This window comes from Phyllostomus discolor, chromosome 3 (assembly GCF_004126475.2).
Source record: "Phyllostomus discolor isolate MPI-MPIP mPhyDis1 chromosome 3, mPhyDis1.pri.v3, whole genome shotgun sequence".
Lineage (NCBI taxonomy): Eukaryota > Metazoa > Chordata > Mammalia > Chiroptera > Phyllostomidae > Phyllostomus > Phyllostomus discolor.
Window position 1 is genome coordinate 130839880 of NC_040905.2, and position 27826 is coordinate 130867705.

Sequence of the window (27826 nt, forward strand, 5' to 3'; positions counted from 1 at the left end):
GTGCAGCACAGAGATGCTCCCTACACAGGAGTTAGGGGTAGATTTAAACAATTCTGAAAAGTACTAATTCTGTAAAATTCCTGTGTATGAAGCCCATTTCCATTTTTGGAGATTTGTGGCCAGGGTGGGAGGGTGAGATATAGCTGATGGGAAGGATGGGTCAGAGCAAAGTCAAGACTGAGTATATAGCCTTCTTTGGAGATTTTGCTCTTTGAGGTTCCAGTGAATTCAAGGTGACAGTGGCCCCAATCTTCTAGAGTGTTCCACAATGGATTGGAACTAATCTAGGCCATTCTGCTGCTTCCTGGAATGATTCCAGGTGTAGTGCAGATGCCATGCTCCAAATTACCTAGAACATGGGGTCTGAATGGGAACAGCAGCTGGCCCTGCCCCGTGCCCTGTGACAACACAGAGTTTGGGGTGGTGGTGATAATGGCTCCCTTTCTAGAGGCCTGTGGATGCTCATACTCATCTGAGCTCCGTGAGGAAGCATGAGCCTTCTCTGTGTATGGAATACACACATGTAAAAACAGACAAAATAGCTTTCTTTTCTACAATCTTGCATGCCCCTCTTGCAAGGCTGAAGTGCTAGAGTGACAGGGCAAGAGCAAGTAGGCAGGGAGAGTTACAAACTGTGAGCTCCTGAACACTTGGAAACCTGCAGTTTAAGTGGCTCTCTGCTCTGAAGTCACTGTTTATCTCCGCAATAAGCAATGCGTGTGTGTGTGTGTGTGTACACATATATGTAGTGTTTTTTTGCATGAGAATCAATTTAGAAAATTTAAAGTATTTGGAGACCAAAGTTTGTTTCAATATGAACTCAAAATATGTCTTTTAAAGCTCAGATTATAAGGTTGCTTACAATGAACAGAGACACAGGGGAGCAAATTTGAGATATGGCAGATGGCTGTGATTTTCCTGTCTTTGCTCGCTCCATTTGTAAATCTTGTTAGAGCTCACATGAGTCATCTCATTTCTTCCTTCAGGCAGGTGTGATGGGCATAAATGTGAGCCTCACTCATAGACAGGGAAACTGAAGCTCCAACTCATTCAAGACCTCACGGTTGGTGAACAGCAGAGCTATTCTGCCTATTCCTCATCACCCCAACTCTGCTGAGTTTGGAGATCAAGACTTGGAGGCAGATGTGATGGGGCCTCCTCCCTGTCCAGAATGGGTCCTTCCTCCAGCAGTTTCTCCAACTGTGTCCCTGCCTGTGCAAAGGCAGGAAGACCAGCACTGGGCGAGTGTTACAGCACTCCTGATGCCCAGGGCACATATGTTGTGGCTGTGTAGAGCCACACTGGGCCCACAGGATGCTCCAAGCATGCTGCCTCTCTCATGGGACCCCTGCCACTCAACCCAGGCCTCTATGTCTGCTGGAAGCACAAGACAGCAGTCCTAAAATGTCCTAGCTTGTGGAATGGCCCTGGAACCCCCTATTCACCTCCCCTCCCACCTGCACCATCCTTCATGAATTATCAGTGCTTCAGATTGCATTCTGGTCTTACTGAGAGCCTGTGGGGCCTCCTAAGAGGTCATTCATCTCTGGTTTAAGTCAACTTTGATGCTTGACTACCAAGGACACCCTGAATAGCTCAGTGGGCAAGCTGATAAACAATGCGTCAAGACAACTGCCAGTCTACATCCTGTGCCTAAGCTACTGCTTCTGGCCATTTTTTTTTTTTTAATCTGAAAGACCAAACGACTGGTTTGCACTGAGTCTTGACTCATGTTTCACTTGAGCAACAGTTCTGTTTAAGCCCATCTTGATGTTGGGATAAATGAACAAAGACCCAATTGGGAAATGTATGGTGTCTTGAGGGTTCCTGGTGGAAAAGGTCATCACCGATAATTTCCAATGAAGACAGAGAGTGACAAGCCATGTGTGGGGGAAAAGACATGTAAAGCAAGAGCAGACCTGGGGTCAGGACAGCACTTTGTGTGGCCCCCTGTAAAGGCCCTCAGGCCCAGGGACACTTTTCTGACTCTCTGCCTGTTTTGGGGTCTTGATGGGGCTGAAGAATTTGCATTTCTAATAAATTGTGAGCGATGCTGGTGGGCATTCTAGGCTTTGAGAACCACCATTGTGAGTTGCCAGACATGTATATCCCTTATTGATGGCTTCCCCCTCTATGATTATTCAGGGTGGGGCAAAAGTAGATCTACAGTTGTTTGTATGGAAAAAAGTACAATAATTAATAAATGATAATACAAGAACACATTGTTTCACATACAACTGTAAACCTACTTTTGCCCCACACTGTGTTTTCATGCTACTTCATGTCATAGTTCCAAGGGTCCATGCTGTGAGCATAAAAGTGGAATATTAATAATTAGCATTTATAACTTGATTCAATCATTGCTGGAAGATAAAATGCCACCAGCCAGCCACAGTTTATTTATGAGATTTATACGTATTTATGTTTGCAAGCCACATCATAAATAGCTTTAAAACAAGCACATATAGCAGCCAGAAAAATTGCAACTTCATATGAAATTTGTGAATGTCAGTCACATATGTGTAGCTACACATACATGTACCTGCATTGTTTGATGGGTGTGCATCTGTCTGTGTGCACATGAAGGTTGGTTGTGCAGTTTGTACCTTGAGACTTCTCCCTGGGTTTTGATATTTTGGTTAACAAAGACAAGTAGGAAGTTAAACAAATGTTAAGAGTTTGGGGACTGACGTGTCCTGGCATTCAAAGACATCTGGAGGAGGGTCCTGGGTATTGCATAAAAAAGACAGGAAGGGCCCACTGTGGAAAATGACAGAGGAACATGAAGGAAGAGAGGCCAGCAAGGAAGATGAGGAGAAGAGAGGACCAGAGGGTAGAGGAGGGTAAGGTAAAAAGAAGGAGGTATACAATCAACTCCAGACTAATGACCTATATCTATCTGGCAGTGTGCAGTGTCTGTGGGAGGTCAGTGAGGAAGGACAAGCACAGTCAGGCATGGTAGAGGCTGTCCTCAATACAGTGTCCTATGAGGGGCAGGGAGCAGCTGTATATTTATTTGTCACCACTTCTCAGCATTTCTATCCAGTCTGCCCTTGGTCTTGTCTGTACAGTAGTTCACACGTGGCAGGCACTGTTCTGGCCTCCTGTGATAAAGAAGTGAATGATGAGGGTTCTGCCTGTCTGAGAGTGTAATCCAGTAGGTAGTACACATGCATAGGGTATTGGTGTGACAAGCCTGATGGTGTTGTGGCTGAGACTGGAGCTCCTGGGTGGACCTGGAGAATCTGAAGGCCTCGTAAACTGAAGGGCAGGTGAGAAATGATCATGAGTACAGGAAGAAAAGGCCTGGAGATCCAGGAGTAGGCAGCACACCCTCACACAGGCACAATGGCTAGTGTTAGCAGGGGTGTCGGGAGTGGAGGTGAAGTTGCTGTCACTTCTCTCTTCCTTTCTGTGTTCACAGAGGCCCCAAATAAATGAATCCCTTAAGCCCCCCAAAACATAATGCTTCCTCCTGGGGGGGCTAGAAGAGCCATTCTCACATGGGAAATGAAATCTCAGTTTAAGTTCCTATTTTGCTGTGTTACCTTGAAATACTACAAGTAGAAAAATTAGCATGTTGGAACACATACTGTTGTCCTGAGGGGTGAGGTGATTCTTTCACAACCAGAGGTTCTAACCACCAAATCAAGAGATTTAAAGCAAAAATCAATGGGAAAAATCTATCCTTAAAGTTGAATTACCTGGTAACAACTCTGTGTTGACTGCAAATGGAATGTTCTCTGTTCATTTGACTTTTGAATATAACTTGTTCTAGAATAAATATTATAAAATTAAGTGTGTGAATGTTTGTACTCAGATTTAAACAAGAATTAAATATTTGATCTTTAAATCCAAGGATTAGGTAAGAACTTCACATAAATTTAATGTGTAATAAGATATTTATTACTTTTTAAAAAACATTTGGATGACTGATTATACATATTGATAAATATTATTTTAAAATATTGTGTTTGGTTTTTCACTAACTTTTGAGAAACAAAAAAGAATTCTTGTAAAGTTGTCTGTCTGGGTTTATTGACAATTCACCACTTTCTACTTTGATATTGTAACAGAATGGGCCTTTGGAAATCCCCAAGGAGTGGAAATACAAAAGTGATTTCAAGTTTTGTAATCTCTGCTCCATGAAAAATGATAACACTGAAGTTATTTGGCTGATAATTGGGAGATTTGGCAATCCAACAGGGAAGAAAATTGGCTTAAATTCTCTCCTCACCTTCTGAGAACCCACTTCACTCTTTTAGGAAGTTATGTGATTTCCAGTTGCAGACCCTTGATGATGCACTTAGCACATCCCTGTACCTCTGATGTAGCCTAGTATAGGGACTCCTTGGCATCCCCAGGTGTCATCATTGTGTCCCAAGAGGGAGGTTGTCAGCAATGTATGCAATGCTGCACTTATCATTGATTATCAGAAAATGTGCCTTCATTTTCATAATAGTGGTGTGTGCATTTCTAACTATGTAGCAAACCCTTTGATCTTTGGCTTAGATACTAAACCATTGGGTTGAGGTTTTGCACTCCTAAAAATTTAAAAGCATGGACTTGGTAACTTATTTAGAAGTTTTCTATAAAATACACCTTATTACATTTCTGTGAAAAGCTTTTTGTCAGTGCAGTATAACCATGGGTCAAAGGTTGAGATAACAGCTGTTTTCTATATCATCCATTGTTTAAATGACTGTCATTATAATTCTGTGGGCAATAAAGAATATCGTGGAAAGTCTCTCACGCAGATGGTGGATCTTGTATTGCCTCAGCAGGGAAGAAGGGAATTTGAAACCTTTGCACAAAAAGCAGATACTCTCAGTGATTCTCCAAGAGACTTCTTAATTGGCCAAGGGTGTGAAGAGAAAGTGGCAGGAGGGCAGAAGTGTACCTGAGGGGACTTATGTTCACTGATAGCCCCTGCACAGAATCAGACGTGACAGAAGGCTTGGTCCTTGGTTGTTTTGGAGAAATTCATTCATGACTGTTACCACCATGCTAGTTATGCCAAATGCTGGCATCTTTCTCTATAGAATGCAGGACATACACTCTCTCTCTCTCTCTCTCTCTCTCTCTCTAAAACTTACTGTTTATAAAGGAGAAAGCTGGGGAAAGGGCCAGTTCTGATTTCTTCTCTCCTTTTGCAAATGTAGCAGAACCAAACGTTCCATCTCTTGGCCCTACCTTGACTGCCATGGCTTTCACAATCTTGTCCCTGTCCAAGGGCACTCTATTGACCGTCTTCAAATAGGCTGACTGAACCCATGATACACCAGTGGGGAGCATAGCATGGAAAGGTTGTCAGAGTTCTGAGAGTCATTTAACTTCTGAAGAGACACTGGTACCAGGTGAGAGGCCAAATGGCCACCTTACACAGCCCCCACATAGACTCCCAACAACAGTTTATATAAAAGCTTTTGGTTTTATTTTTTAATAAACATACATGGGACATAATAATGGTTACTAATTGAACGCAATCTATGGGCAGATTCTCTGTGGCTTTGAAACACTCCACTTCTAAATGATCTCCAGCTAGCTAGAGTATATACATTGATGTTAAAGTTGATTATTTTTGTACACATCAAATGAACATAATTACTTTTTTTGAGTATTTTTCATTCAGATTTCTTAACAGTTTTGTGTTATTTTAAAGGAAAGTTGTAGCTATAGTGCAAAGTGTCATTAATATTAACACCAGAGATCCAGGGCCTCCAAAACAACTCAAAACCAAGAGAGAAAGTTCTAAAGTCATGTCATAACCTAAGCAAAATGTAATACCCAACATTTTAGCTTTCTGATGCATTTTTTCCTTTTTTTAAAAATAATTTTTAAATTTTGTTTTAGAGAGAGGGAGAGGGAAGGAGAAAGAGAGGGACAGAAACATCGACTGGTTGTCTTCTGCCTTCTGCAAGTACCCTGACGGGGGGCAGAGCACACAGCCCACAACCTAGGGATGTACCCTGACTGGGAGTCAAACTGGTGACTTTTCAGTTTGCAGGGTGATACCCAACCCACTGAACCACGTCAGCCAGTACCTTAATGCTTAACTTTTCTAGAAATGCCCTGGGTTTTCTTAAGTTATTTGGTAAAAGAATAAGCTCCTTTTCAGTGATATAAAGAATGTAACAAAAAATGCCACTGATGAACATCTCCTTACAAATTGAATTTATCTCATCAGTAATAAAATGAGGAAAGTCTTTGGTCAGTACATGGAGATCCCCCAATACTCATGGATATATTCCTTAATAAGAGGAATTTGCATCAGATAAAACAGGAGTCAATTTCTCTTCAAAATAGTTAATGTGTTAAGACTACTCTTTTAATATTTACTCAGGCAATGTCCTCACTGAACCTAAAAATATCAGGGGGGGTTCTCATGTGAGGTTCCCCAATTAAGAATCCTTTTGAGGGTTGTTTTGATTTTTTTTTACAAAGAATTCAACATGTCAACTGTGTGCTTATGAGAGCTCTGCAGATATGTGCTTCTTTTCATCAGTTTGTATTCATAGAGGATCCCTGGGGAAGAGCACACACAGAAATACCTCCAGGCAGTCCCTTTAACAGAGTGACAGAGCCTGGACCTATGTTGAAAGGTAAGATTATGATTTTACATATCTTTGAAGAATGCACAAACCACAAGATCACATTTTCTTTCCCGACAGTTGAACTTTTCTAATAGTGACTCTCAGGGTCAGCTTTCCAGAAGTCATGAGACAGCTGCTGGCTCCAGCTCCCCAGCTGTGACAACACAAGGCATACTGACTTAGTGCATTTCTGATAGAAAATTGAACTTAACATAGGATCAAAGTTCTGTCTTGTAAACCTATCCTAATTCAATAGACATTTTCCATTAAATATATGGCTGCTTCAAGCAACTTGAAAAGATGATGCAGGCCAGGGGTCTGTTCTTGCTTCTGTCCCAGCTGGTGGTTTGGTTTAGAACATGTTCGTGTTACTTGCTGACTGCACTGAGTACTGCAGCTTCTGCATGTGCCCATAGCAGACATGTGAAACACCAGTGCCATGCAGCCCACAGATGACAGACACACAGCATCTGTTCTGGAAGCAGTCAGTATAGTGTGGTTACCCAAACATCATTGCAATGTCCTGGGAAACACACTGTACACAGAATGGCCCATGACTTTCCCTTTCCAGGAACAGTAGAGAGTGACCGGTGGGAGTCAGGGGAAGGTGGTGATGATATCAACAGTTCTGTACATTTGGAAGTCTTTGGAGCCTGAAATGGACAAGGAATGCTGTCTACATCAAAATGAGTTGGTGAGTCCTTGGGTCCCAGCCTTAAGGGACAGGAAGAGATGTCCCGAGTCTCACTCAGCTCTGGCGAAACCCTGGCAAGCATGTAATAAATAAGCACATGGCCGGCCGGCCGCACAGTTGGGTGCCTCTCCTCCCGTGCAGTTATAAGGACCCCTGTACCTTGAGACTGGGTCTCACTTGCAGAGGATCCCGTTCTGCAGGGTTTTGTTTCTGTCAGTTATGCAGGGGGAAGTGACTGTTTGAGGAATGTCTTTCTTGCTCTTGGGGAAGGGGCTACTGTTATTGCTGCCACTGGATTTGCTTTTGCTTGGATCCAGAGCAAGCTGGATAGGTGAGGAACCAGTGCCTTGGGCCCTGACCAGGCAGTTGCAGACCAGTCGGAAAAAAGCACGCCGCATCTCCTTGCTGGCTAGCGTGTAGATGACAGGGTTCATGGCAGAGTTGAGCACTGCCAGCACAATAAACCACTTGTCCTTGAACAGGACAGCACACTCCCTCACTTTGCAGGCCACATCAATGAGGAAGAGGATGAAAAGTGGGGACCAGCAGGCAATGAACACGCTTACCACAATCACCACGGTTCTTAGAAGGGCCATGGACCGCTCTGAGTTGTTGGGGCTGGCCACCCTGCGGCTACTGGACTTCACCAGGCAGTAGATGCGTGTGTATAGGATCACAATGGCCACCAGGATGGCGGTAAAGATGCTAATGCAGAAGGCAATGTAGCCCTTGGAATAGAGGGGCAGGATGGTGGAGCAGTCGGGGAGGTTGTTCAGGCAGTTCCAGCCCAGAATGGGTAAGGCGCCCAGTGAGAATGCAATGAGCCAGCACATCCCAATCAGAAGGAAGACTCGATGCTTCTTGTTGGCATCATATGGCCTCATTTTGATCATGGTCAAGTGCCGCTCGATGGCAATGGCCAGTAAGCTACAAGTGGATGCCCCAAGGGCCACGAACATGCTGCCTTCCCTCAGGAACCAGACTGTGGGAGAGAGACTCAGTGTCTTCTTCCCTGACATCAGAATATTAACCTTGTAGGCGATACCAGCCAATAGGTCACAGAGAGCCAAGTTGCCGATGAAAAAATACATGCGGTTGTGAAATTTATTGTTTTTCCAGATGGCAATCAGAACCATCAGGTTCTCCAAGACGATTAAGCTGCAGATGACCAGGAACAGCACAGTGGTGAGGGTGCTGCCCTCGGGGGTATCCTTCAGCCGGTTGGCCAGCTTGCCCACGTAGTTGTAATGTTCATGCAGAGTCTCATTCCAAAGGAAGGTTCTGAGGCTAGGTACTAGGACCCTGGCCATCACTTGGAATTCACAGACTGTCAACTCCAAATCCACCAGAGGGCGCCTTGGGAACATGCATTCCTAATAAAGAACAGCTCAGGCTTCTGTAGTGATCCTGGATAGATCCCAGCTGGGGTGTTGAGACGCAGCTCCTGAAAGAAGAAAAAAAGGGGAGGGGTCCAGTGGTAAGATCACACCACCTAAGAGTAAAGGTGGCAGCAAAGCTGGAGAAAGGCACCAAAAATGCTGAAGCACTGGGACAGCTGGTCCTTACTGGCTCAGAGAGGACCTCTCAACACAGTTCAAGTTCCTAAGTGATTGAGGAGGAACTGGGAGGCAATTTGTGTTTACAGTTGCCACAAGGGAAGTGTTATCAGTTAATCCTAACTTAATACAAGAGAGCTGACAAACTGTTGTTCTCAGTTACCAAGGGACACTGAGATTATCTGAAGCCGAAAATACAGGATGGACTCCAGAAGGTGCCCACCTGATTTCTGAGAGCTCTCTGGTGAGTTTTATAGTACCATCACAGGACACACTCACACTTCCCAGACTGCTTCCCATGGAACTAGTCAGGGCCAAAGACAGAAATTGGTTCCAGATGGCCCATAGGTCTGCCAGGCACAGAGCACCAACATGAGACATTGCTGCCACCTAAGGAAGGACAATATAAGGACACAGAGCAACACTGCCCTCCTGACCCCATGGCCAATTCAGCTGAGTGTGGATCTGGGGAGGAAGGAATACAAACTTGTAAAAGTGTGTAGATGTAAAAGTGGACTCAACTCCCACTGAGGTTAAAGAAAAAAAGAGAAAGCAAGGACAAGCTTTTGGACTTTGAGTTTGGCTTAAAATTCAAATGCCTAAATATTAGCTGTTACTGTCTAAACCCCCAAAACTAATTCAGTGCATGTGAGCTAAAAGAAATAAACAACTTGGAAGCACTAGTTAGACAATGAAGGTGGTGAACCCAATCACCCTGGATGACTGTGAATTTTAACCCTACCCCCACCAGACCCTGGACACACCCCACACCTTTCGTGGCTTCCTGTGATGTCCAGGGTGAAGCAGAAGGGGCTTTCAGTGGACTCACTGGCTTTAAATTTAAAGTATGTGAGTATATAAATATCTAACTAAGATCAAATGAGGTTAATTTAAAACAGCCCACTGTGTGTATCCAGTGAAGTCTTTTTTTTTTTTTTGTATTTTTTAATGTTTAATTCACGACCCTAAATTTGGGTCAAGGGCAAATGGACCACTCTCCAATGATTAGGGGCTCTGAATTTTGGGGTGTGGTGGGATCTCAAGGCCTCGACTACCCACTGAGCTCATTCCCAGGTATGAAATGAGGCGCAGACAAGCTTCAGTCCGTGGAAGGACCTAGAGGTCAGCTTGGACAGATGCTCTGCAGGGGAAAAGCAGAGGAGACTCTAGCCAGGGTCCCCTGCGCACAGGACTCTCCAGGTAACTGCTTTCCTCCCCAACAGGTACTGGTCCCAGGGTCCTGTGGATGCTTCCAAACCCACCACTTCCTTTATTAGTTTGGGAGCACCTGGTCCTCTGAGATTAGGCAGAGACAACTCCACTTCTTCTTTTGAGGATATATTTTAGTGTCCAGGAGCTTCATTGTATAGGGAACCTATCTGCATGGAATGGAAAATGTAGCTCAGCCCTATGGGAAAGCCCATAGGCACATGGTGGCACACAGGAAGCCAACCCCACCCCACTTCTTCTTTTGAGGATATATTTTAGTGTCCAGGAGCTTCATTGTATAGGGAACCTATCTGCATGGAATGGAAAATGTAGCTCAGCCCTATGGGAAAGCCCATAGGCACATGGTGGCACACAGGAAGCCAAACCCACAGACCGGTTCTCCCATGGGAAATCAGGCCTGTATTATACCTAGGCTGCTTTGTGACCTGCTCTTTCTAAAACCCTGTCACACTGAGTTGAGGCAGCAAAGGCTTACTGCATATCTTTAAAGTAATTCCCCAAAGTCTGTGCTAATTCTCCCAAGGATTGAAGTGTAACCAGACCAATTACTTTTATTGTTCCCTTGCATTTGCAACATTTCTTCCTTGTTAATCTGTAAGAAGCAATCAGTAACATCCTTTCCATTGGTATCTGTAAAAAGTAATTACCTAAAGCAATCTTAAGCATAATGAATGAAAACCTTCTTTGATGTATGCTATTAGAAAGCCGATAAAAGCCTGTTAAGGTAAGGGTCAGGGCACTCTCCTCCTGTAAGAGTGGCCGTACCATCCTTTTTTCTCCACAGGACTTGACAGTCCATGTGAATTTGTCTTATCTCATCCATAATGCCATGGACACTGCAGGCCAGTGTCCACATCAGCTGGCACCCAGAACAGGGACCCAGGGCTATGAGCCATCGTTGTGGACAACACATCAACTTGGTTGGAGTGTGAGCATCAGCCCAGGTAAAGCCTGACGACTCCAAGTGCTTTTTGGTTAGGTTGTAGGGTGTGTTGGATTTCAGAGGAAAAGGGTTTTCTTCCTAGGTCTCCCTCTCTTGCGACCGCTTTGCAACTGTACCTTCTTAAGTAAGCAGGAGCCTTGCTCTCTCTCCCAAGTATTTGCCATAATCTCGTGGGCATGCGTGGAGCAGTTAAGAGCCATAAGGATACTCACTGCTAGATGATGCCCTTGAGAGGATAAGCCCAGATGTGGACCAGGTAAGAACACTAGGTTTCCCACCAGCCGTAAGCAAAAGTCCATGCTACAAGAGGCACAGTATAAAAACACTCACAAGCCCATCCCCATGGCACAACCCCCAACTAGGTCTAGGCTTGGGAGAAAGATCAAAGACTTTCCCTTTAATCAGCCTTAAAAACAGCAACTAGTTACAGGGCTATTTACAAGCATCTCAGCAAATTCTTTCAAGCTGCCTCTTGTGGTCCTTTCGATTTTGCCTTTTCCCTCTGCCTGCCTGCATAAGGAAAAGCAGATAGTGAATGAGTGTTTCAGTTTCGACTGTACCCAAAGATCACTTTCCAGAAGAATGTAGTGTTAGTCACAGGTTTTGTATGAGAGATTTTGGCATTTGTCAAGCTCCAAAGACAAAAGGCCTTTCCTCCCCTTGGCTCGAGAAATCGGGTGTTCCCACATGCATCAGAACCTTGCAAGGGTGTCTGGGATCAATTCCCAAGATATGCAGGAGCCTTATAGGGACCTCCAAAACAACTTAATCTAACTTCTGGCTTGTCTGGGAAAGTGTGATAGAAAAGTTGGTCACCTAGCACTTCAAGTGCCCCTCACAGTCTTAAATGTGGTGGGAGTACCTGAGACCCATAAGTGGGGTTGAGGTACTTGGAAAGTATGGTACCCCCTTCCTGACTGTCTTTAACCAACAGCACATTTTGACCCACTACATTCTTTTCACTAGCAAGAAATAGGATTTAAAGGTGTAGACGGAGTGAAAACAACTGAAACTGGTTTTGTAATTATGGCGCTTATGGCAGGAGGAATTTCAGAAAAGGTTCTTTTATTTGTTAAGAAATTTCTTTAAATGTTTCCATGAATCCTGAACCATGGGGAATGGGCTCTCTAGGGAACAAGAGCAATGTTTTAAGCTACTTCAGCAGCTTTGTAATGCTGCTGGATGTCTCCCTGATAAGGGTTCTTTAGATTTGGAAATATCGGACAAAGCAAGGCAGAGAAGCCCTCATAGTCAGGAAAGCTTAGACAAAAAGAGAAGGGGCCTATAGGACGGTGGCGGTGGAGACTCTAGATGCCTGCTGGACCCTTCCTGTGGGTGGCCTCAGCTGCTTCGAGAGTCATGGCCTGCCTGGTGAGCCAAGCCCAGGCGTGGGTATACACATGCTCACAGCAAGGCAGGGCCAGATCTCTCCACTGCAAATGGGCAGCAGCAGCAGAGGGCAGAGTTGGTCCCCCTCACCTCCCCTCCACCCTTGGTGCTCAGGAGTAACCTGGGTCCTGAGAATAATAGAGTAATTAACTTGCTGCTCAAACTCATTGCAGCGTGCAGAAACAGCAGGGGGCCTGTCTTTCAAGTAGACACTCAGGTGCTCCACAGTCCCCTCGCCTCACTGGGGAATCAGCAAAGAATGTTAGAGCTGGAGGCCTTCAGCCACTTAAGCCATCTACAAGAAATCAAGACCAATAATAGCCTGGTATATATTATACAAGCCACTCAGGTGTTCTTAGAGAAATGGGGAATTTGGCATAAAACAGGTATCCCCTATAATCCTATAAGTCAAACAACTGTTAAAAGGGTTCACTAGACCTTTAAAATATTATTAAATGAACAGAAAAGGGAGAGTCAGGAAACATCCTCTAGGAATTTAACCATGCTAGCAATATATACATAACATTTTTTGAATTGTGATGATAATTTAAAGTCACCCATAGACAAACACTATGTGCAAAACAGGCCTACAGTCCCATGCCCCTTGGTCTTATACAAAGACCCGTTAGGGGAAGGAAAATGGGAAGGCCCAGCTGAACTGTTAACTTGGGGAAGAGGGTATGCTTATGTTTACTCTCCAGAATTACCTTTGGAGCTGCTGATAAAAAGGGTGAAGCCATATCACAGAAAAGGTTTCCCTGGCTGCGACCCACTTCCACTCCACTGGACTCTCCCAATCCAGACTATTCTAAGCTGTGCATCACCCCTCTGAAGTTGGATTCCAGCCCATACTTCTGAAATGATATTCAACATCACCTAAGAGGGCTTTTTCTACCAACTTAAAGGGACAAATTGATAAATTGCAACTACAGCTACATCAGCAGCTGCAGGACATTCAATGCTTAATCAAACAGGAGGTTTTTCAAACCTCTGTGATAAATCTCATTGACTAAACCCCAAAAATTGGTTTGATGGATGTAACCTGAGAATGTGGGTCTTTGGAGCCACAGGTTGTTTACTAATTCTAATAATGCTTTGTGTACTTCAATGTATTTGCAAATTATTTTCCCAGGATCATGCAAGAGACCAGCAAGTAGCAAACTCTGTGGGATCTATAGCAGTCCTAACTAAAAACAAGGGAGGAATTATAGGGAACCTCTCTGTGTGAAATGGCAAATGTAGCTCAGCCCTATGGGAAAGTCCGCAGGCACACAGTGGCACACAGGAAGCCAAACCCACAGACCGGTTCTCCCATGGGAAATCAGGCCTGTATTATACCTAGGCTGCTTTGTGACTTGCTCTTTCTAAAATTCCCTCACCCTGAGTTGAGACAGCAAATGCTTACTGCATATCTTTAAAGTAATTCCCCAAAGTCTGTGCTAATTCTCCCAAGGATTGAAGTGTAACCAGACCAATTACTTTTATTGTTCCCTTGCATTTGCAACATTTCTTCCTTGTTAATCTGTAAGAAGCAATCAGTAACATCCTTTCCATTGGTATCTGTAAAAAGTAATTACCTAAAGCAAACTTAAGCATAATGAATGAAAACCTTCTTTGATGTACGCTATTTGAAAGCTGATAAAAGCCTGTCAAGGCAAAGGTTGCGGGGGCTCTCCCCTTGGGACAGTGTCCATGCTATCCTTTTTTCTCCACAGGATTCAGTCCATGTGAATTTGTCACATCTCATCCATAGCACCACGGACACTGCGGGCCAGTGTCCACATCATCAGTGTCCACTTGTTCTGGAAACCCTATGGGTCCTGGCACCTAAGCTGATGCCTATGCTTTGCCTGGAACTGCCCCTAACCCCTCCCTGCCCCTCCATGACAGCTGTCTAAGGCCATGGAGGACTTGGAGGTCAGCTTGAATGTAAAGTGTGGCAGAAACTCTTCTTACCTCAAAAGGGAAGAGCAGGCAGGTTCTGAGGCTGGACTAGCAATGAAGGACTAGTGGAGGCCCCCTGCTGAGTCTCTTCTGTTGATCAGTCCTGGAGCTGCCTCCCCTGACTGTGGCACTCCCAGGCCCAGGGGCACCTTTTTGCCTTAGGCAGAAGGCAAGGCCTCCCTGCTGCCTCTAGCCCCGGATCCTCCCTAGCCCGGGAACCTCCCCAACCCCAACTTGGACTGAGGCCCATCAAAGACAACAGACCTCTGTTGGTTCTTCAGAGGTGACAGTAATAGGTCACCTTGGTAAGCAGGTTTCCCACTAGCCCCCTCCTATTTTTGTCCTTCCCCCATTTTTACTTAAGTCTTGTCAGTCCCTCAAGACTAAGTCAAATTCTGCCTGCTCTGTGACATTTTCTGGAATCAGCCCAGCCCTTGGTTACTTTTCTCTGAGACTGCATACATCTTTTTTTAAAAACAAACTGCAATCTTTGTTTTTCAGAGTAGAAATAATAGCAGCAGCTGGCAGTCTCCAAGCCCTTTGCCTTAGAGCTTATCTAATCTTCACGTTGACATCGTGATGTTCACATTTCTCATAGTACCTGGCACATTAATTAACAGGTGCCTAATAAATATGTGTGCCTTTATTACTGCTTCTCTTTGCATACTTTATCTGTGAGAAGTGAATGAAGAATCCACACCCAGCCTTGTTAGACACCATGCCCAGGAGAACTCAGCCCCAAGGGCACAACCACTGAGTGAGCGCTCAGCACCGCCCAAACAGAAGGTGCCACCAACAACACTACAAGTGTCTTTGTTCATGGAAAAGGCCCAGGACAAGGGCAGGGAAGAGAAACATAGGTTCTGCTTCTCTGAGTCATAAAGAAGCAGGGTTCTGAGAGCAGCTCCTTACCCAAGCTGGCCCAAGGGCCCTCCATGTGCCCCCACACCAGGCCACCTGCTGCTATGTCCAGGTGTCCACCCCTCTGTCCACGATACCACCTCTTCTAGTTTGCCTTAAAATGCCTCTTGAGTATTTGCTTCCCCATCAGCAGTTTTCTTCCCAGGAACTGATAATGATATGTATGTGGTTAACATAATGTATTATGTACGATAACTGACTTAGTGCCAGGGCACTCTGAGTGATAATAAATGAGTGGTGTAAAATGTATGTGAATTCCCACCCATGTAGCAGAAGTAAGAGAAGGGGCTCTAGTCATTTCCACTAGAAAGGTTTTTGAGATCACAGTACATCTTAAGCTTGTGTTCTATATCTCAGTTTACCTCATGATAACTCCATGCCATTTATGTACCTTCAATCCCCCTCTGGCCATCTGAGACCCCTTTAATTGTGCCATGAAGCAGACAGAAGGGAAGTGAGTCCCTTTGAACCTGCTGGATCTGGACATCCCCGAGTAAGGAGCAGAGGGCAAACAGATCAATGGCTCTACACACTGACATTTTTTCCTTTTTCCCCTGTATATGTGGAGTTTTGTTGAAATTGAGCAAAGTAAAAAAAAAGCAAGCAAACAATGAAAACTAACAACAAGCAACAAAATAATCACAGTGAAAGCAGTATAATGTGTGTCAGATATCACTCAAAGCAATGAATTCTGAGGGTGAACATATTTTCTCATAAATGCTTGATCTATCATTTCTCTCTTTTTTTTTAAAGATTTTATTTATTTATTTATTTTTAGGGAGGGAAGGGAGGGAGATAGAGAGAGAGAGAGAGAGAGAGAGAGAGAGAGAGAGACATCAATGTGCGGTTGCTGGGGGTTATGGCCTGCAACCCAGGAATGTACCCTGGCTGGGAATTGAACCTGGGACACTTTGGTTCCCAGCCCGTGTTCATTCCACTGAGCTACGCCAGCCAAGGATCTATCATTTCTCTTAATTAAATATTGATTGATCAAGGAACATAATTTTTTCTGAACATTTTTTGTTAAATGTGAGTCTCCACACTTGGCATAATTGGAAGATATACGTTGTCTTTGGAATTTAAAAGCATGTTTTCTTTGGTTATCAACATTAGGAAGTAGACCGATCCTGAGAGTCAAGTGCTGGCTAAAATCCAGACTGATTTTGTATAAGTCTGAACATTGCTGTGCCTGGCCAAAAGCATCTCGTGGGAGGCCAGCTGTCTCACCCCACAGAGACGGGCCCCAACCCAACACCCCTGATGCTGGGCCCTCAGGTACCCTCTAGCCCCTTCTAGTGACTGTCCACTCCCAGATGGGACCACTGTCTGGACTTTTCATTCTGAGTATAGCTTGTTGCTGACCTTCATAGGAAGGGAGTCCAGCAGTGTACAGTTGTGCCTAGATCTTCCTCCAGAACTGATGCTCCTGCCAGTCATGTGCATGATGTTGATTGGATGGACACACCAATTTACTGTTTGTGGACATAGGGTGCTTTCTCCATGTTCTGGATGCCCAAGTCCTTGTGGAAGCACGTGCCTGTATGTTTGTGGCACCACTGATTTTCGAGCCTGTTGTGTTGATACGTAGTTTGAGCTCTGATGCAGACAGTCCCTGTAGAGTCTCGCTGGGCTTGGCCTATGTCCTGCAAATGAGTGTTTGTGTGGAGCGAGAGAAGTCCCCCCAAAGGGCAAGCTTACAAATGCTCACATTTTATTTTCTTTTAGAAGATGAGAGTCTGGGGCTGGCAATGACACTGCATAAGTTTGATCACTGCCTAAATTCCACCTCAACACTTAAAGCCCAGTGCTGAGAAATGTATGCCAGCTAGTCTTGTACATCCTCAGAAAGCTAGGGCATATTGTAATAGATACACAGGCTCGTTGGCAGTGGTCTTTCAACAAACCCAGATTCTGACAGTGCTGTGCCCTCAACCAGGCCTGGCTGATATCCATCCATAGATTCTGGGCTTTTTCAGGTCCCTCCCCTCCCTGCATCTCACCTGAAGGAGGTACACCACCTGGTCCTGAGTTCCTCTTAGATCTACTAAACTGAGATGGTTCCTAAGGGTTCTCACTTCATCATCATAAGCTGGGACCTTCCAGTTTACCTCCAGGCATTACACCAACCCTTTTTCTTTTTACAGAGAAGGAATAAAACAGTTTCTAGAAGGTGTTCCAAGGTGTGTCACCCCAGGTTAGACCTTGTCAAACTAGGGTGCTCCCCTTCCCTCCATTCCAAGGAGGTACATCCTCAGGGATGGAAGGAGGGGAGAGCCCTGGACTACTGATGAATTCCAGATGTGTTTTCTACGCTAGCAATTCACTTTCTCTACACATGTCAATTTGAAAAATAAACAAACTATAAAAAGAAGAAAAAGAAAAAAGTAAAGGAAAATATTTCCACAAAGTCTGGGATCTCTCATGCAAAAAAAAGAAAAGCACAATAAAATAGTGAGAAATTTCTCTTGGTCTAATGCAAGATGCATTATTTTTAAAAGGCATTTTCTCCAAGGGAAATTAATTAGCTTATCCTCCAGAATAAATTAAAACACCAAGCATTTGACAATTTCTTGGAAATCAAGATTTTTTTCTCCCAAAAGAAAATAATGAATTGACCATTTCATGGCCCCAGCAAAATTTCTTTTCTAGTGAGTACTTTTCCTCACTCTGGATTTCTTAGGTGATCCCTCTCTACTTTCAGAGATAGTTCACAGCAAGAGACTTCACACACACACACACACACACACACTGTCTTGCTCACTTATACTTTGCTGTAGGCCTATAATGGAGCTTCTGGTGAGAAAACCACTGCTATACATGAAACAGGTGAAGATTTAATGTTCAAGTGCTCATTCCCATGTGCTTGTCCATAGTAAGGCAATTGCTTTTGATGCAAGAGGATTTACCCTCTTTGCATCTCAACCAAACTTTCCCTTCCCTGCTTGCTCTAAGAAAGGGCACAGGATTGAATTCCTACCAAGATTGTCACAGGACCAATGGGGGTGTGGAACTGAACACCTCAAGGCAACTAAGGGCATATGCAGTCAAGAGGTGTTCTGCCCATGAAGTCCTAAAATTGGGGTCCCTCCCATCCTTTCCCAAAGCAGTACTCTCACTTGTGACAGGGCATGTGCACCACACATTGCACCTTACAGGGACCACATCTGGTCCCCCATCTGCCTTCTGAATGTACACAGGAGGAAACTGATGTTGGTAGGGAGGTAACTCTCCTTAGGGGCACAGCTTGGAAGAGACCAAACTGGGCTGGATGTCTGTGCCCAGTAGATCCTATTAATGGTATACTTTTTTGGAGGTGACCACCTTCCTTCCTGTTCTTCATCTTGATGGTGACAAGAGCATCACCAGCATCCTTTTAAGCTAAATTACCTCTAACTACTATGATAACAAAATCCTGGAATGGAAGATTTACTGAAATATATGGAAAACTCTGCTTCTAAGGAAATGGAGTATCATTGTCAAGGCCAAAGAACATTATCAGTGGACAAGGTCTCCCACTCCAGCTCACAGTGCTGATGAGATGCCAGAGCCACCCACCAGGTGTCACATTCTCCACCAAGCAATCTTGTCACTGATTTAACATGACTGGCCTGTTGTCTGTGCTCTTATAGATACAGCTTCAAGTCCTCAAAATAGAATAATACCAACACAAAACAAAAGCAATGACTTTATGTCCAGTCACTGTGACAATATTTGAAATAAATGTGTTATTTATTGACACTAGATAGGATTCCACTCAGTATATCATATTATCTCCAAAAGCTTATGGACAATATCTTAAGGCAATTAATTACTTCAACAGAAAATATATGGCAAAGGAAAACCATGAAATAACTCCAAAACTCATCAAAGAATTATGAAGTCAAATATGAGGAAATGGGCTTCCGCAGGCCACAGCGCTATATTATGTTCTGGCTCACACAGCAGACTGCCTGAGGTACCTCATCAGCAGTGTCAGCATTCAAATTATAGTCCTAAATGCTAGCAGACAAAATTTCTACAAGATAGCAACCCCCAAATTTTCAAGATTATGAAGTGTTCAAATTCCCATTTTCTTGTAATAAAAATATATGTACACATTGTAGATACTGAATCATCTTTAGCAGAAATAACATAACATCTAAAGTGTGTCATAATTTCTAGAGAAAGGGAAATCAGTTCCTGCATTTCAAGAAATAAGGCCACTAGCAATTAGTAAGGCTCCATTCATAGGAAAATGTGAGTTTCCACTCTCCACACTATAGGCTTAGAAGAGTCATGCACATAAAGAAATTCACAAACATTAAGAGGAAGGTGGCATTTTCAAAGATGAAAACTGGATAAGAAATCATTGGGTCTGTATCTTAGGGGATGCTCTTAAGGGCTAACTTTGTATTTTAGATCTCCAGGTCAGGTGACAAGTGCAGTTGGATGAGCAGGACCATTCAACTAAACATTAAAAGTAAACATTAGCTGACTGAGAAAACCGAGTGTGTGCTCTTCTATGACAACAAAAATTATTCATACTGGCATCGAGCTCTGCATCAACTAAGTGAGAAATTGTACAGCTCCTAGCACTTCCACAACTCCTTGAGCGCCACAAACACACACACCACCACCATCACCACTACCACCATCACCACCATCATCAGCAGCACTACCACCATCACTACCATCATCACCACCTCCTATACCAAGACCAGCCACCAGCATGGCCATCTTTGTTAGTCACAGACCTGCAGAATCTAATCCTACCCTTGCACTTTGTAAGAGTTACATTTTTCTTAATCATTCCTGCAAGATTTTCATCAGTGAAAAAAAGAATGCTGAAGAGATAAAGTTGAACATGTGATTAGATACAACATCTGCAACCTCCAATGTCCAGAAATTCTTGATTCTGGAAGCACTCAGAGCTCCAGCTGGGAAAGATACTATGTGCAGGGTGGCCTTTTCATTTTTGAAATAATCTTCCAAAAGAGCCTTGCTGCTGTTCTTCCTCTATCCCCAAAACAAATTGTGTTATTCTAAAAAATTCTAACAAGAATTCCCTCTCTTACATCTAAATATAAACATACCGCAAAGAAATATGTCATTGGGAGTGTCCAATGCCAGAAAGAGAACGAGGGAGGGAGACACACAGACAGCGGGAGAGCGCGACCATTGGAGACTAAAAAGCGGCAAAAGTGGAGGAGGGTAAAAGTGGCAAAGCTAGCAGTGCGCCCTGTGTCGCCAGAGAAAAGCTTGCTGATCACCTTCTCATCTCCCCCCGCCCCCGCCCCCGCCGCCCCCGGGGCCCCTGCCCCTTCCGCCCAGGCTTCATCTCAGTTAGGAATGCAGCGTACTGACTTTCCGTGGGAGCCTCATTATTGTACCAGGACTTTACCTTCAGCTCCGATTCTGACAGCCCTGATCTCCTTGTTTGAGAAATAAAAAAAAAAGTGGCATTTTGTGCTAAATATAGCTCTAAAAAATTATTTTACCGGGAGAATGACCACAAACACACATTCCAAGAGGCCCCAGGTCTTCATTCTGGGAGGCCGCCTAACTTTTTAATTGTCCAAGTTAAATGACGAATGGGACTCCAAGAAAATCCATTTCTCTTTCATTCAGGTTATTTATTGAGAAGCAGCTAAGTTTAAAGGCTCCAACAGTAGTTTAAAGGGAAGAGCCCCTTCCCCCTCCCGAGGCTCAGTCACCGGAATGGATGGCTTTGGGAAGGGGGTGATGCTCTAGTGCTGAGCTCGCTGCCCAGGTCACAGTATCACACGGCATTGACTGGAATTCCATGACAAAAGTGGGCCCAGCTGCTCGCAACCACCCCCGAGTCCGTGTCCCGGGCCCCGCCGGCTCACCTCTGTCTGGGAAAGGCATTTGGGCTACCAGCATCCTGGAGCCCGTTCCTCCGCTCAGATGCAAGCTGGGCTGGGACACTGGGACAGTCTTGGGGCTCAGAGGGTCGTGCCCGGACTCGGGGGTCTCGCTTTAGCTCGTCCTGCCGCCACATTCAGCTCCGGGTCCCAATAGAGTGTCCCTGAGACCGGCTTCCTCAGCTTCTGTCGGCTGAGCCAGGTCTCAAACTTTTCCTGTGTCCCCGGGGGGCGGGGCCCCGCGCTCCTCATCCCCGCCCACAGTCCCCACCTCCCGGCTCCCACCTCCCTCTCCCTGCGCTGTGGGGCGTCTCCATTCCCTCTCCGCATTTCCCCACCCGCAGACCCCCACTTCCCAGCGCCAGATCTGTCTCCCCAACCCACCCCCGGTCGCCCCTATACCCCTTCGTCACACACCCCGCCTTCTGGCTCCCGCCACCAGCTCCCGGCCCCTCTTGCCCCCACCTCCCCGCCTCCCCGCCTCCTCCCCTCCGCAGTTCTCCGGGGGCCTGCTCGCCACCGGTCTGGGCCCCAGGCCAACCTCCAGACCCCGAGCCCCTCACGCTAGCTCCAGGCGCTGACCCCGGGACCCAAAGACTCATCCAGGACAGATCAGAACTGAGTCCGGGGCTGGGCTTGGGCCGGGGCCACTGACGGCTAGAGTTTGGTCCGGTTATTTCCATTACAATCATTACTATCATTGCGATGAAGATCATGTCCATTTGAAACTGACTGACCTTGGCTTGTAGGGCAGCGCCTAGAAGACTTGGCCTAGCGCTGGCCGCTTGCCACCCCTGCCGAGGCCCCAGCACGTAGGCCGGCTTCTCGGGCCCAAGTGCTCCGCAGGGCCGACCCCACCCTGGACCCGCTAGCGGAAAAGCCGGGGAACCCGCGGCAGGCGATTTTAGAGACCCCTCCGCCCCACGCACAGATTCGTCTCTTTTGTGATTAAATAAGATGCTCCGTGAGAAGCACTTCTTAAAGAAGAATCCCCAAGGAGACGACTACCTAAATCTTCCATCGAAAAGGACAGTGAAGGCCCTGGAGAGAGCGAGCACAGCAGTCTACCCTAGGGTATCTGGTGACAGCGGGTGGAAGGTAGCCTGGCGGGGAAGGAGAGAGGACAGAAGAAGGAGTCAGGAGGCCCGTTATCCAAGGCAAATCTGTACATTCCTGAGCAGACAAGATTGGAGCGGCAGAGCGATGTGGGGAATCTTCAGGAAGGGTCTCCCTCATGTGACCTCTTGCCTCCAGAGGAGGAGCCCGGAGCCACCTTTCCACAGAGCTGGGAGCAGATTCTTATTTGGGGTGGGTTTGAGCCTTGATGGGTACCTGCCGTACAATGGCAACAAAGTTCAGGCTACTGGCACTTCTGCTGGCCTTCTCTGTTGCCCTGGGAATACTGGGCTTGAGCGGGGATGGCACAAAGCTCTGGCCTGCCCTTGGGGCTCAGTGGAAGGTGGCTGCTACCTGTCCCTATTGTCCTTAATCTAACCTGCCTGTGCTGCTGCGAGGCCCCTGAGCCTATGGCCTTCCAAACTGACTCAGAGTGTCAGGTACAAGGTCTGGGAAGCCATTCCTTTCCCACATTGCAGGTACCACCGAATGTGTTTCCATTTTCCACTTCTACAGCATCAAATCAAGAAAAAGAGAGGATGGACTGTGCTTCTTGGGCCACTTGCCATCACCAGGGCAACTGTGTCTGCAGGCTCCAGAAGCCCTAAAAAATAATAGGGCTCCTAACTGTAGGTGTCCAAGGGAGACACAGGACTTGACATACAGTGGCATTCTTGCAACTCTTTTGGCAAGGCTCCTTTTCCTCGAAGATTCCTGGTACTAGGAATAGCTCTTCCCCCGACACAGTCCAGTCCTCTCACTGACCTACTGTCCCTCCCCCACTCACTCCCTGATGCCTGGCTTTAAAACTGAGAGGCTGGATCCTGAGGGGCTCCTCCATGCTCCCACACAGCCCCTAGAGAGCATATTCTCTCACTGCTTCTCAGAAGAAAACCAGACCTCTCCCCAAGAGTCTGTGAATACAAGTCTCCACCTCTGTACCCCTGGTTACCAGGACAGGATCTTTATAGAAGAATACCAACTCATAAATGTAGACAGAACAGGAGAATTAGCAAGCTCCCCTCCTGTATCACTTGGGGAGGTAATTGAATCAGACAAAGTGATTTAATGTACTCAGAGGTAGAAGTGTGGAGAACTGGCTAACTGTACAGTGTTAACTGGTGAAGGAAAACATTTCTCATTTTCAGTGGTGACACCTGGCTTCCAGCACCTTACAGGGATCAAGGTTAGCATCATGCATGCTGGACCAACCTGACAGCAAGGATAATATGGAATCTAGTATACAATAGCACCAGTGCTGTGTTCTTGCTAAAAACACTTAACTTGAATCAGAAGTCCAGTGTGGAGTCTGCACTTCCAGTTTACAGGATGGTGAGCAACAAGGTAAATGACACCAGGGAAAAGCAATCAGACAAGTCCTGAGAGCAGCCATGCTGTAGCCAACTGGCATGCTCTCCTAAAAAAAAAAATCAGTGTCAGAAAAAGGGTGAGAATGGTTCTAGTGCAAAAACAGTTAAAATGATGAAACATTTATAACAACAAGCATGGAATCTGAGTTACTCCTGGGTCAACTGACCATCACAGAAGACATTTTGGAGGACATTTCAATAAGGTGGAGTATTGAATGATATTGTAGAATGATTGTTAATGTTATTAGGTGTGAAAATAGCACAATGCTGCTCTAGGAGAATAACCTTATTTTTAGGATATTCATGCTAACCTGTTAAAGGGTGAAGTGTATGAATGTCTGAAACTTGTTTTTAAATCATTCTGCAAAAACAATATATACACATGAAGCTGATATGACAAAATGTTAGCAATCTAGGTGGTGGATATGGGGGGACTATTTTTTCATAATAAAAGTTGGAGAAAACTAAAGTGGCGGGTGCTAAATAACTTAAAAAAACTTCCTCACTTCTGTATGCAGGCTATCAAGTTAAATCCAGGCATGTGGGAATAAAATCATGATAGTATGATTTAGATCTGTGTACTTTTGGAAACCACATGGCCCCAAATTTGAATATCATTTGAACAAGTATATTACATACTTGTAATTTTTAAAAGGAAAATACATTCACTTCCCAACACTAGCACCTGCAGTCTGGCAAACAGGTGCAGTGTGATTAAAGGACATCAAGTTGTAAGATTCTAACCACCAGTGAACTTTTCCCCGCAGAGCTGGGGCATTGCAGAAGTGGATTGCAGGAGCTGAGTAGCTGGGAAGGCCAGACCCTTTCACCCATAAATGCACTTATTTTCTCCCCATTCTCCTCCCTCCCAGTCTCTGCCTCCTGCATCCCAGATGCTTTTTGCAGTCCCCAAGTCAGAATTAATCTGCACTGTGCCTGTTCTTAGCTCAGTCTTAGCTCTTATATTGACTATAAAAAATGTCTGATCAACATTTTTTTTTAATTTCCTGGGGCTGCTCTTCAGGTGTGCCCTCAGGCAATGTGGAATGAGCTCATATATGTGGAGGAGCCTGTGGTGGGAACTCTGGGCAGGATCAGGGTCAGATGGGTGGGCCACAGAGAAGAGTACCTGATAGAAAAAAGACCTCAGGAGCCCTGGGCAATGTTGAGGACCAAGGTTGTAGTTCTCTGGCAGATCGCCATGAGTGAAGTCATTTACACAGTGCTGGAGAGAAATAACTTTAAAACATTGATCTGAATATGGACTTGCAAAAAGAAACTTGGCCTTTTGTATTGTACAATAACCCTGTCTGGACTCAAATGAAACCTCTGGCTCACTGCCAGAACTCTTTCACAATAAATATTCATTCATTGACAGAGACACCAACCACAGATGAACTTCATAACTTTAATTGTGACTTTCACAATTACTACATCTCCTGTAACCATCTTTATGCCTCATGCACCCCCTTTCTCTACCTTTAATAGCAGCCAGGAATGAACAGAGATCCCAAGAATTGTTCTATTTACACTTTATATTTTATAAGGATGTTTATAAAACATTCAGACACCTAACCAGTGTGTGTATGTTCATGTAACTGTGTAATTGTGTATATGTGTGCTTGTGTATGCCTGTGCAGAAGCATATACAAGTGTGTGCACATATGCATACATGTAGATATGCACATATGCACACATGTAGATATGAACATGTGTGTGTTTGTGGGAGTGTTTGGGTGTGCATGCATGCTCTTCACAGGGACTATACTTTTGCGAGGAAAGTAATGTGTCCTACCCTCCATGGAATGTGAGCACCTGGACCCTGTGGTATAAGACAAAATGAATGTTTGCCTTCTGTTCCTGGCTCTTGGCCTAGACCTCCTAAAATCATTGAATTTATTGTCTTTTTTTATAGGGGTGGGTAGGGTGGCAAATAGCTACAGGATTGGGGCAGGAAGGGAGAGAGATTGGAGATGGAGTTAATCACCAATGGACAATGATTTCATCAATGATGCCTACATAATGAAACCTCCACAGAAACTCCTAAGCCACAGAATTTGAGGAGATTCCAGGATGGTGAACTTGTCTATGTGCTAGAGGATGACAGACCCAGATAGGAAGCTTGGTGCCCTTTCTTCCCCTACCTTGTTTTAAGCATCTCTCCCATTTGACAATTCTCAGATTGTATCCTTTATGATAAACTAGTAACATAAGTAAAGTGTTTCCCTGGGTTCTGTGAATTGTTCTAGCAAATGACCAAACCTAAGGAGGATGTAGGAACCTCTGAGATTGTAGTTGGCTGGACAGAAGATCCAGTGGGAGCAGACTGACAGGAAAATGTGAACTCAGCCTGGGGAGGGGGCAAGGGTCTAGCGTGTTTGTGGGTGTGTGCACATGTGTGCATTTCAGTAGAAACCTGCATATTTTGAAAGCAAGAGGAGAAAGAATGGGCTAGCATCCTTGATTCTCTCCATTGTTTTGAAGGAGGAGAGTTGTCCAAGGGCTTAGAGTGATGCCCGCATCTGAATCCCACAAACTGGATAGTTCAGTCTGCAGCAGCCCTGATGCTTTAAGTTAAATTAGTCCAAAAATATGCCTGCCTTGCCAGATGCCATGCCAGGAAAACTGATGTGGGCTGACTTGCCAGAGCAGGAATCTCTGTTTATGGAAGACTGCTTATACATACCGTCTGTGGTGTAATTAAACACAAATGCTTTGTTGTGTTCACAGAATCATTCACATAGTTGCAATGAACATGTGGGTGTGCACAAATATGTCTGCACTCTGCTTGGACTTGTTCTGTGTACTGCTCGCCCTTGGTTTTTTGATCAAGTGTCTGCAACAGTGTTGAAAAACAGCTTTTTCTTGGCTGCAGAAGAGTTTCTTTGGGCACAGGCATGGAGATAAACATAACAGTGATTGTATATTTTCTGACATCTCCATCAGCCTTGGCCTGTGGGCTTTAAGCAGTAAAGACTGAAGGGGACAGAAAGAGCAAACATCAGAAAGAGTAAGCATCAGACCCAGTGTTTACTCTTCTTGTGCACTGTTCCAAGAGCTTCTCATAGCACTACCCCTCAATCCTCACAGCAACCCTATGAGATTAACAGCAATAACATCCTATTTTTCAGATGAAGACACTGAGGCCCAGAAATGATTGTATGTTTGCCCAATGTCACACAGGTGGCAGAGTTGGATAGATTTGTCCATTTGGAGTTTGTTTATCTATTTTAGCTTTTCAGAGATTGCAACCCTCCTGAAAAATATTGGACTAAACTTTATGTGTGGATGACCAATGCTGGAGGCACCTGTGGAGTGGCCTAGGACCTGGCTTCCATGACCTCACTTGGTTAGACCCTGAGGACAGAAAGGGGAAGAGGATGGATGCCATGTGCTCACCCTCACTCTTGCCAGTCCTCACATGTGCTCTTTGCTCTGAACTGTGTGTGGCTACCTTGGAGATAAACATAACAGTGATTGTGTATTTTCACTGGATGGAAGCTGCCCAGATCCCTGCTGGACAGTCCCTCAGTCCCTATCAAGCCCATTAGGACCGCTAGCCAGGCTAGAAGGCTGCCATAAGGATAAGTGTGGGGAATCTTGATTCTGCCATCATTCCTAAATAATTAAGACCCTGCTGAACTTCTGAGTTTCAATGTCTACATCTGGAAGATGGTATGCCAATTATCTAGGCATTTAAATGAGACATAGAAAGTCTGTAATTTTATGCAATATGAACACATGTGAAAAGCTTTTATTTTCACATTAAATGAATGAAAACAAACCACAAACCTTTCTTCTTGATTAAAAATGTTTTAAAAAGCTGAGATTAGGAAATGGAAAGTGTCTTAAATCAAAAATCTAAGCTCTTGCCTCAAAGAACCAGAATAAGTAGAACAAAATAAACCCAAAGCAAGCAGAAGGAAGGATACAAAAACATAGAAGAAATTAATTAAATTAATATAGAAAATAATCAGTGAAAGAAAAGGTGGTTATTGGAAAGATCAATAAATTGACAAACTTCTAGCTAGGCTGACAAAGAAAAAAAAGGAGAAGACAGAAATTACCAGTATGAGGAATGAAACAGATGCTATCACTACATACCCTGAAAATATCAGAAGGGGGAAAAAGAAACGAAAACCTGGCCCTGGCTGGTGTAGCTCAGTGGATTGAGTGCGGGCTGTGAACCAAAGTGTCGCAGGTTCA

General features: G+C 44.9%; 1 protein-coding gene across 1 annotated transcript; it reads right to left on the minus strand.

The window, feature by feature from the left end:
• Positions 1 to 6429: 6429 nt before the first annotated feature.
• Positions 6430 to 21344, minus strand: S1PR3 (sphingosine-1-phosphate receptor 3). The gene is made up of 2 exons (XM_028531492.2): positions 21120 to 21344; positions 6430 to 8731 (listed from the first exon to the last, which is right to left on the minus strand). The coding sequence occupies exon 2, from the start codon at positions 8652 to 8654 to the stop codon at positions 7461 to 7463; it is 1194 nt and encodes a 397-aa protein (XP_028387293.2). The 5' UTR covers positions 8655 to 8731; positions 21120 to 21344; the 3' UTR covers positions 6430 to 7460.
• Between the last annotated feature and the right edge of the window lie 6482 nt (positions 21345 to 27826).

Bases quoted from the DNA above. Each gene is read 5' to 3' on its own strand.
- S1PR3 (XM_028531492.2), bottom strand. From the start codon at position 8,654: ATGTTCCCAAGGCGCCCTCTGGTGGATTTGGAGTTGACAGTCTGTGAA.